At 44.0% G+C, this 11,354-nt stretch overlaps 1 protein-coding gene across 1 annotated transcript in view; it reads right to left on the bottom strand.

Moving 5' to 3' along the window:
- Positions 1-2,223: 2,223 nt before the first annotated feature.
- RAB3B (RAB3B, member RAS oncogene family) overlaps positions 2,224-11,354 on the bottom strand; it is a 48,684-nt gene continuing 39,553 nt past the window's right edge. Inside the window, exons 2-4 of the mRNA XM_044673962.1 lie at positions 6,243-6,361; positions 4,745-4,869; positions 2,224-2,493 (exon numbers count right to left, since the gene is read on the bottom strand). Coding sequence (XP_044529897.1) covers positions 2,306-2,493; positions 4,745-4,869; positions 6,243-6,361 — 432 coding nt within the window. The 3' untranslated portion in view covers positions 2,224-2,305. The remainder of the gene's footprint in view (positions 2,494-4,744; positions 4,870-6,242; positions 6,362-11,354) is intronic.

Here is an 11,354-nt window from a genome sequence, read left to right as displayed (position 1 = left end):
TATTTCACTTTTGTCTTTGCATCTCCCAAGCCTGGCCCATAGTAGGCACAAAATAAATGCTTGTTTGTTTGATTGGCTGACATTTGAGTGATAGATTGTCCAAGCTGGAGTGGACTTTGAAAAAGAGCTTGACAGAGTTGATGCATTTCATGTCAGAGATGGAAGGGATTTTAGAGCTGATCTAACTCAATCCCACCATTTTATTGAGGCTCAGAGAGGGAAAGGAACTATCTAAAGGTCATAGAGCAAGTCAGTGGATGAGCTTGGGACCAGAACTCTGGTCTCCTTACTTCCAGCCTCATGCTTTCTTCACCACACCAACAACCCCACTTAAATGATTATCAGATAGTAGTGGTGGTACTGGTAACCCTCGTCAAGACAGCCCACTTCCAGGGCAGCTGGGTAGCTCAGTGGATTGAGAGCCAGGCCTAGAGATGGGAGGTCTTAGGTTCAAATCTGGCCTCAGACACTTCCCAGCTGTGTGACCGTGGGCAAGTCACTTGACCCCTATTGCCTACCAAAAAAAGAAAAAAAGAAAAAGACAGCCCACTTCCTTCACAAAAATTTGTTCTATATTACCTCTAGCCCTTTCTTGGTTTGATGAGAAACTTGGAAGGAATAAATCCTCACCCAACTAAGCCTGTTTTGTGGGGATAGGATGTATATTATAGGTCAATTCTTTCTAGCTACACACTTCAACCTAACTCACCCCTTTGCCATCTGGAGATTAGAAGGACTTCTGAACTCAGGTATAAATGCCCCCAGCTATTATGAGACACCAGGTAAAGGGGGAAGCCTTCTTTCCTGGGCAAGTCATTAATTTGCCAACTATGAATGCAGTGAGCTCACCATCACTGGGATCCTTCAAACAGAGACTGAATGATCACTTGGGCATATTGTAGAGGGGGTTTTTGTTTAGGTACTAATTGGACTAGGCACTTTGGAGGACCTATCAAGCTTTGAGATTCTAGGATTTATTTTTGCTCAATTGCCTACTTTTTTAGGAGCCTGGGCTCCAGATGGGGGCTTTATATTCAGTTTCCTTGCCTCCCCTAGAATAGACATATTGGGATTGGCTGTCTCAGATCAGACCTGGTACAGAAGGTGTCATCTACTTGCTAGTAGTTGAACTTTCAATGGTGGAGATGCAGATGGAGATTCCAGGAAGAAGGAAAAGATACAAGACTAGCACCCCAGAAACACCCTCCCTCTTATTCTTTTACATAATGGAACCCTGAACATGCTTCGGAAGAATCATTGCAATCCCTACCCTAAACCCCTGTCACGAAATAAAAATTGTATCTGACTCAACTTGGGCTCCTTCTACCCTTGTTAAAATCACAGAAGAGCTAGATGGCTCCTTAGAGGTCATCTAGTCCAGTCCAGCTCTCCCATTTTACAGAGGAGAAAACTGAAGCCTGCACAGAGGGAAAGGTTTGCCCAAGATTAGCAATCCAGAAAATAGAAAAGTGGGGAGCTGAATTCAAGTCCTCTGACCCCAAATCCAGTTTCCTTTTCATTGTCTCTTCTCTTCCCTAGTTCTGCCCTTCCTGGAGCTCAGTTTATTCCTCTGTGAAAATGAAAACTGGACTTCATGATCTTTGGTCCCTGCAGTATGAAGTGTCTAATCCTGTATTTCTAAGCTCCCCAAAGCTGAGGTTTCTCCTTGTTGCTCCTGAAGCCCCAGGAGTACTCCTAGCTCAGGGGCAGGGTTCTCAGGGCAAACTGGAAGGAAGCCTACCAAGGAATAGGATGGGAAATAGATATTTTGTACATGTCTCTCTCCGGCTAACCTTGTGTCGGCTGTGTGGCCTCACATTAAGCAATGAACCTATACTTCAAAAGATGTTACATAGGGTAAACTTGGCATGAAGCCTTTTGTAAAGTGGGATGTGTTGGCTAAGCAATCTATGGCGAGGACCCTCGATTTGCATTCAGAAGTGGGCCCAAATCATAAGTCACTCCTCTTCTCTGGAATAAAGTTCTGTTTTCTGTGAAACGGGGAAGGGAGAGTGAACTCGTTGCCCTCGAAGGTCCTTCCCAGCTCAAGAACCTGGTTCTGAGCATTTATAAAGCAGGGCCCACTCACAAAAGGCTGAGAGCATCACATTTTCCAGGACCCAGAAGACAAGTGGCAGATTCCACCAGGACCAGTTATAGAAAAGAGACACTGAGGTCTACATGAGAGCTGTTGAATGAACAAAGGGTTGGGGGTGGGAAATATTTCAGGGGAGAGGAAAGGGTGTGGGAGAGTTGGGGTTTGGGGAGAGTTCCCAGAGAGCAGGGGGAGCCTGGCCTGCTGGGCCTAGCAGGAGCAGTTGGGCTGGAGGAGAGGTGGGGTATCCGTGAGGCGTGTGGTCTTGGCTCCACTGGCCAGGGCAGGGTCTGTATCCAGGGTCTCCGACATCTTGTCACAGATAACATCCACCAGTCTCTCAAAGACTTGCCTGACACAAATGTTCTCCTTGGCACTGGCTTCAAAGAAGTCAAACCCTGGGGAAAGGGAGATAGGACTCGATCAATCCAAAATCTAGCAGGTGTCACTCAAGGCCATGATACAGAGCCGGGCTCAGAGCCAAGAGCCTCAGCTCTTGGGGCTGAAGCCACCTCAGCTCTGATGGTCACTGGCCGAGCAACTTAAATAGTCTCGAATCCCCATTTTCTTCTTTGCAAAGTCGTGATGATGTTTACATCTTGTCCCTCCTAGTGTCTTTGGAGAGGAAAGTCCTCAGTCCTATAGAAATGGGATTTTTTGTGATAGGAAAAAAGTCAGAAAAGTTTGCAACTGTCAACTAGATCAGTTGGGACCTGAAGCAGGAATCCTCCAGAGCCTGGGGAGAGGGAGAGAAGAGGAAGAAGAGAGATGGGAACAGGAACAGGGAGAAGCAGAGAAACAGGAGGGGAAGGAGAGGGACTTGACCCAGAAGGAGAGGAGGAACAGGGCTGGGGAGACAGAGAAGGAAGAGGGAGAGGAAAGGGACAAGGAGATGACGGAGGGAGAAGGATAAAGAGGGCAGGGACCAGGAAAGGGAGAAGGAAGAGAGAGAAGAGGGACTGAGAGGCCAGAGAGGAAAGGAAGAGGGCCGAGAATAGGTGAGACAGGGAGAGGAAGGAGAAAAAGGGAGCTGGAACAGGTGCGCCTGTCTCTTAACCGTCAGGCCTGGAATTAGTAAGGGGCTGTGAATCCCATTAGTTTAGCCTTGGAGGAAATGAGCCAGCCCCTGCCCTACCCCTTGCTCATTAACAGGTATATTTGTTTTTTGTTGTTGGTTTTTTTAACCCAAGGCAAAATGGTTCCCACTTTCAGTCCATTGGCTGTTGATCTTGGGGAAAAGGTTCAGAGGTCATAGATATGGTTTTTCTTTTTCTTTTTTTATCAAAAAAAAAAAAAACCCAAACAACAGCTCTTACCTTTCGTCTTAGAATCAATACTATGTATTGGTTCCAAAGCAGAAGAGTTGGGCATTAAGGGTTAAATGACTGGCCCAGGGTCCCACAGCTAGTATCCAAGGCCAGATTTGAACCTAGGACCTCCCATCTTCCGGCCTGGCTCTCAATCCACTGAACCACTAGCTGTCCCCTAGTCTGGCCTTTCAAAGCTCTTTGTGGCATCTCTCTGGATCTTTCAAAGCCAACCAGAGAGGTGGATGTTATTATTATCATCTTCCTTTTCCACATGAGGAAACTGAGACCCAAAGAGGTTGTCACTAGCCCAGTGTCGCACAGACTACTTACTACCAAGCCTCTGGGGCCATATTGGAAGCCGGTTCTGTCTGAGGCCAGGTTAAGTGGCTCCATCTACTATATCCCGTAGCCTCCAGGCCATCTGCCTCACAGAGACGGTTCTGGAAAAAGGGCTTTCCATACCTTAAAGAGCCAACTGTTAAAACAATCATAATGTACAAGCCTCAAAGAGCTTGACTACTCTATTATCTTTTAGGATCAAGTGAGGTAATATTTATAAAGCACTTAGCTCAGTGCTGTCATATAGTAGGCGCTTAATAAATGCTTACTCCCTTTCCTGGAGTTTATAGTTAATGTTCAATGGACTATTATTATTAATCCCCATTGGAAATTTAATATAGATGAATAATAGGAATGTGGCTCACTCTAGGGCTGATTCTATTTGGATTCCTTTGGGGGGAAAATAAGGATAAAATAATTAGCAAGAACAACAGCAATATTTAGCATTGATGGAGCACTTTACCATGTGCAAAGTGCTTTACAAACATTCTATTTCATTTGACCCTTGAAGCTCACTTTGGCAGGTAGGCGCTGGCATCCCATTCTGCAGATGAGGACACTGAGGGAGCTATAATTATTTATGAATATTGATGGGAATGAATGAGGAGACCAATGAGAAGACAAGTCCCCTCCGATCGCCAGCCAAGGCTTTGTGGAGGAGCTGGAGGCAGAGCTTGGAAGGAAGGGCAGAGTCTGGGGGGCAGAGGAGGGCAGCAGGAGCAAAGACATACGGGGGGGGACCAGAGGCAGAAAGTTCTCTGGGCTGATGTACCCCTGATGGGATGAGAAAGATGTTCCTGGCTGGAGAAATCAGTCTGAACTCATGAACTTCTTGCATCTTCCCTGCACCAATATCCCTCCCTCTCTAGGACTGTAGCCTTTCCACAGATCCACAAAGAGAAACCTTCCACCTCTGAGAAAGGGGGCGCAGCCTATGCTGGGACCACAGAGCACCCCACACGTAAGCCACGGATCACAGTCCCTGCATCTGCACGCATACCAAGCTGCTCAGCAAGGAGCTTCCCCTTCTCGGTGGGCACGACCCTCTCATCCTCCATGTCACACTTGTTCCCCACCAGGATGACTTGGGCATTGTCCCAGGAGTAGGTTTTGATCTGGGTGGCCCTGGAGCAGAAGGAGAAAGACAGGTGGGGGTTAGTCACATGGGTGTAGTAGGGTCTGATTCTAAGACAGAAGATAAGGGTTAAAAAAAATAAATACAGCAATCTGTTTGCCCAAAAAAAACCCAAGTGGGGTCACCAAGAGCTGGACGTGATTAAAACGCCCCAACAAATGGAGTAAATAGAAAGTAATTAAAATGAAAAAGAGAAAGAAAGGAATTTCTAGGGGGAGAGCACTAGCAATTCAATCAAATCCAATAAGCGTTTATGAAGCACCTACTGTGTGCCAAGTACTACGCTAGTCGCTGAGGACCTTTCCTTGCCGTCACAGAGCTTACATTCCATTGGAAATAACTTGTGCAAAGGATAAATGAGCATGAGATCACTGGAGAAGAGAGAGAGAACATTAACAACCAGGAAGCATCATTGAAGGCTTCCAGACCACATTCCTCCTATTAGAAGGTAAGTTCCTGGAGGCCAGGAAGGGTCTTGCTTTTCTATCTGTGTCCTCAGGACTTAGCCCAGTGCTTTGAACATTTGTTGTTCAGTTGTGTCCAAGGCTTTGGGACCCCATTTGGGGCTTTTTGGGTCAAGATATTGGAGGGGATTGCCATTTCCTTCTCCAGGTTATTTTACAGATGAGGAAACTGAGGCCAACAAAGTTAAATGACTTGTCCAGGGTCACACAGCCAGTAAGTATCTGAGGATAGATCATGGAAGATGAGTCTTTCCAACTCCAAGCCTGACACTGTGCACTCTGGTGCCACCTAGCAGCTCAGTGTTGCAGGTAGAAAATGCTTAAATGATTTTTCATTCATTTCTCCTTATTTCTTCTTAAAATTTAAAAAAGGAAAAGGATAGTGTAGGTCGGTGTATTTGTTAAAGCCATTTAATATTTTGTATGAAGCAATGTTTTTGAATTTTGAACTTGTAAACCAGATATTGAGCTTATGTTTTAGTTTCAAGAATTTAAGGTTTTTCTTCCTTAGTTAATGGTAATAAACTTTGTTATAATGAGAAAAAAAGTGCAGATATTTCCCCTGATAGAATGCAAACTCCCAGAGGGCAGGGACTGTCTTGTTTTACTATCTGTGGCTCTAGAGCTTAGCATTGTGCCCGGCTCAAGGGGGCTTAATAAATGCTCATTCTGGATGTCTGTCTTGAGAGAATGTAAATTCTATGAGAACCAGGACTCTCTTGCTTTTGTAGCTGTACCCAGAGTTCCTGGCACAGCGTAGGTGCTTTTTCTTTCCGTTTTTCAAGTTCAGCATAGAAGGAAGGTAAGATGCTGAGAGGGAGTGCTGAGAAGGGAACACAGTCGGTGGTGCTGGACACTGAGAGTGTGGATAGACAGACCAGGGAGTGTGTGTTCCCTACCAGTCCTGGACAGCATTGAAGGATTCTTCATTGGCGATGTCATACATGAGGATGAAGCCCATGGCACCCCGATAATAGGCAGTGGTGATGGTCCGGTACCTTTCCTGGCCAGCTGTGTCCTAGAGTGAGAAAAAGCAGTTAAGTTCTAGACTCCAGGATGTCTCCTAGAGTTTTCTAAAACATTCCAAATCCATCCACCTGTGTGCGCATCCATTAATTTGTGATGCATCCATCCATCTTTCCATCTGCCCATCCATCTACGCTTCCATTCATCATTCATGAAGGCATTCATCTTTCCATCCATTTCATTTATTCCCACCTACAGCTAGGTGGCACAGTGAATAGAAAGCTAAGTCTGGAGTCAAGAAGACCTGAGTTCAAATCTGACCTAAGACTCTTACTAGGTGGGTGACCCTTTATAAGTCACTTAACCTCAATCTACCTCAGTTTCCTCAATTATAAAATGGGTATTTATCGTCATGGAGATTATATCCCAATGGAAAAATACAATTTGCACACAGGATAAATGAATGTGAGAACATTGGAGAAGAGAATGAGTGTTAACGACCATGGAGAATCATTGATGGCTTCCAGACCATCATTCCTCCTATTAGAAGGCAAACTCCTTGGATTGTTAACAGGATCAAATGAGATAATATTTGTTTTTGGTTTTGTTTTTTTAATTTTTATTTAGAATATTTTTCCATGGTTACATATTTCATGATACCCTCCACTTTCTCCAACCCCCCCAAAGCAGTTTCACTGGGTTATACATGTGTCATTGTTCAGAACCTATTTCCATGTTATTCATATTTGCATAGAGCAATTCTGTAACATCAAAACTAATCACATCCCTATCACACTATGTGATCAATCATATATTTTTCTAATGCATTTCTGGTTCCACAGTTCTTTCTCTGATGTGGATAACATTCTTTCTCATAAGTTCCTCTGGATTGTCCTGGATCATTGCATTGCTACTGGTAGAAAAGTTCATTATATTTCCATAGTGCCATAATATATTGGTCTCTGTGCACAATGTTCTCCTGGATCTGCTCCTTTCACTCTGCATCAATTCCTGGAGGTCTTTCCAGTTCACATGGAATCCCTCCATTTCTTTATTCCTTTCAGCACAATAGTATTCCATAACCAACAGATACCACAATTTGTTCAGCCATTCCCCAATCAATGGACACCACCTCATTTTCCAATTTTTTGTCACCATGAAGAGTGCGGCTATGAATATTTTTGTACAAGTCTTTTTCCTTGTTAAATGAGATAATATTTGTAAAGCACTTGGCACAGTGCCTGGCACATAGTAGATACTTAAATGCTTGTTTTCTTTCTTCCATCCATCCATTCAAGCATCCATTTATGTATCTCTTCATTCATGCATCATTTATCCATCCATGTATCCTTTACATTTATTCCCTATAAATATATTTATACTATTTTATATATTATATATAACATAATATATAATATAAATATAATACATACATAAATAAATAACCATAAGAGAAGTTATCATAGGGTAAGTACAGCTGAGAGACCCAATTCCTTTATGGAAGTAATTCTCATTTTCATGGCATTTGAAACTTTACAAAATGATTTTCCTCACTATGAGGGGGCAGGGGGTATCTTTTTATCCATCCTGCAGATACCCTCCTTCTATCACCTGGGCGAGTACCTCCATAATTAGACAATCTCCCTGAGACCCCAGAATCTTTCCAGAAAAGTTCCCCAGCACAAAGTCTGGACCTTACTCTGATAAGATGCTGATTAAATGGTTCTGAGGCAGCCACTGAATGGCCACCTATTCAATGACTGCTTCTGGGGCTGGGGATCATGGGAGTAAGAGCTAGAAGGGGCTTTAGACAGCTTCTAATTTATACTCTCTCAATTTGAAGTCTCTCTCCACACACACATTCATGCATTTGTACACATACATACATGAATCTATGTATGTGCTATCTCCCCTTCTGGTCGGCATCCCTCCGCCCTACACCAAACCATCCACCTCCAAATCAATACTAGCCCACCTATGCATCCTTCCCTCAGTCTCTCTTCTCTGCTCTCCAGAGCTGGCTGATCTGAGGTCTAGTATCAGCTCCGAAGTTATTGGAAGTGGATTCAAATCTTGCCACCTAGGAGTATAACTGTGACCTTGGGCAAGTACTTCCCCTCTGGGTCATAATTTCCTCATCTGCAAATCAGTATGGTTGGAATATTGATTGAGATGGGAATTGGTTCACTCATTCTGAAGGTCAGCTTGGAATGAAACTGGAAAAGTGATTTTTGACCCTTTTGACCCAGAAATCCCACTGCTAGGTTTACATTCCAAGGAGCTCAAAAGGAAAGGGAAAGAAATATTCAAAGCAGCACTTTTTCTGGGGCCAAAGAGTTAGAAATAAAGTAGTTTCCCATCGGGATATCCTGTAACTAACAATGGATGCTGTTCCATTGTTTTTCAGTCATGTCTGACATTTCATGACCCCCTTTTGGGGTTTTCTTGGCAAAGATTTTGAAATGGTTTGCCATTTCCTTCTCTAGCTCATTTTCCAGATGAGAAAATCAAGGCAAACAGAGTTAAGTGACTTGCTTCAGGTTATACAACTAGTAAGTGTCTGAGGCAAGATTTGAACTCAGGAAAAATGAGTCTTCTTAAGTGCAGATCAGGTATTCTATCCACTGAATCATCCAGCTGCCCTAACAATGAATGTTAAGACTTAATCAACTGAAAAAGCATTTATTAGATGCTTTTCATGTATCGGGCACTGTGTTAAGAACTGGCGATATGAAAAAAAAATCCCTCCCCCCAAATCTGTCTCTGCCTCACTTTCTAATGAAGAAGACAATATAGATAAATACATGGAAGATAATTACAGAGGAGACAGAAAGTGGCCTTAGAAAGCAAAGCACTTGGGGATGTGGGCCAAGAGGGCCTCCTGAGCCAAGTCTTAGAAATCAGAGAAGCATGAGAAAATTTAAATGAACTGAGGCAGAGTAAAGTCAGCAGAATGACGTAAAAAATGTATATAATGGTTCCAACCACATAAATAGAAAGAACTAAGAAATTAAGCGAATACCATATGGTTATTATGAGAAATTTGGACTCAGAGAAGACTTGAGAATACATACTTCCCCTGCTTCACTGTAGAGATGGAGAGGCCATTGGGCTAGATATGGCAGCCGTGTTGGTTGGTTTTGTTAAATTCTCAATTTAAACTGCCTTTCTCTCTGATTTTTCTTTTATTTTTTAGAAGATAAAAAGTTTAGTTAGCATCCGCTAATGGGTAGTGGCTAAGGAGCTAGCAGCTCCCCCCTCTCTTTTTCTTTCTTTTTTATCTTTTGTGATAACAAAGGGGAAGGATTTCTAGGGAGAAGAAAAGAGAGGAGAGGGATCTCAACAGAAACGAAGGTGAATGAAACACAAAAGATATCAATACAAAAATGATTAAAACAACAACAAAGAGGGTTGGGCTAGCTTGAGAGTCCAAGAATGAGCTGGGTTTTTTAAAAAATATTTTGGAATTTGAGAGAACTCATTTTAAAATTTGTCTTTACCTGTAATTGAGGAAAACTAAATATTGGGGGGAAATTTAAAAATACATATTTTGGGTCCACGACACAAAAAAGGATTAAGAACTGCTGGGCCAGATGATCTCCAAGAACCCTTCCAACTCAAAAATCCAATGATCCCTGGAGTTCCCTGGCAAACCTCCTTGCTAAGGATCTGCTCGTATTCTGCCTCACTGGACCACATGCCTGTAGAGCACGTGGCTGTCATAGATTTAGTGTTGGGACATCCTTAAAGAGAAGGTAGCCCAACTCTTTCATTTTATAGACCAGGAAACTCTGAAGACCAAGTGAGTTGTTCGAGGTCCTACAGCTAGTAAACGACAGATCTAGGATCTGAAATTGGAGTTTCTGATTTCAGAATCGCTGCTTTTCCCCTTGTACCAACTGAATTTGTGGCAAGATGGCTGGTTTGTGGGGAAGGGCAGCCACTTTGGGAAAAGGGAGCCATCTTGTAGATCCTCACAGCAGGCCTAAAATCTTACTAATGCTCAGGGCAGGTAGATGACCTTCTCCAAAGCTAAGTCAGAGAAGGAGAATCCAGAAGAGTGAACGGCCCAGCCTGAGCCTTGTCACCCAGGACCTTGGGAGGGAAAAGGATCTTTGGGGTGGGGGTGGGGGGGAGAAAGAGCCCTACGGTTCACATCAGAGCTCCGTCTGCCTTTTATTTTTAAGATCTCCGCTGACAATGAGCATCGATCCCTTCCCCCTGATGAGAGTCAGAAATAGAACCCAGGAAGAAACAGGAACAGGGAGAGAGAATGAGGCATGAGTCATTGGCTACTTGGGGAAAGAAACTGTGTCATCCAGGATGATGACGTGGCCCCTTCATCCCCAAACCTCCCTCCTCAGCCAGCTTTAGGAGCCCACATGATTGGGCCAAAGGAAGGGGGAAATCTGAGCTTGGCCGGAAAGAGGGGGGATTTCAAGGCCCAGAGACAGGATAAGAAAGGGCTGAGGAGGAGCCCTGGGGAAGGAGCGTGTCACCTGCTAGGACAAGGCCCATTCCCCTTGGGCCCATCCAGACTTCTCCCGCATCCTCTCAGAATGATCTGGGGTCCTCGTCAAGTTGCTCTGTGTTCCCCCCACAAATGTCTGTTTTCTGCCCCTCTCAGCAAATACAACAGCTGCATAAAAACAAAGCTCACTTCGAATTTGCTTCTTCACACATATCTTATATCCATCCCCTAGTAGAATCACAACACACATTAACTCGGTCAATCCACAGACATTTAATTAAGACCTACAATGTGCCAGGTACTGTGCTAAGCCCTGGGGATATCAAGACAAAGCACAGCCAATCCCTGCCCTCCAAGAGCTGACATCTGAATGGAGCCGTCCCCAAGTACATGAATAGTTACTATGAAATCCATACAGAGCAGATGGAGGGTAACTCTAGAGGAGGGGAGCACTAGAAGATGAACTCCCTGAGAGCAGAGATTGTGCTCTCTCTCTCTCTTTCCCTCCCTCTATTCTCTCTCTCTCTCTCTCTCATCTCTCTCTCTCTCTCATCTCTCTCTCTCTCTCTCTCTC

This window comes from Gracilinanus agilis, chromosome 4 (assembly GCF_016433145.1).
Source record: "Gracilinanus agilis isolate LMUSP501 chromosome 4, AgileGrace, whole genome shotgun sequence".
In the NCBI taxonomy this organism is placed as follows: Eukaryota; Metazoa; Chordata; class Mammalia; order Didelphimorphia; family Didelphidae; genus Gracilinanus; species Gracilinanus agilis.
The sequence above is the reverse complement of the archived record's forward strand: the minus strand, read 5'-3'. Positions and strand labels throughout refer to the sequence as shown.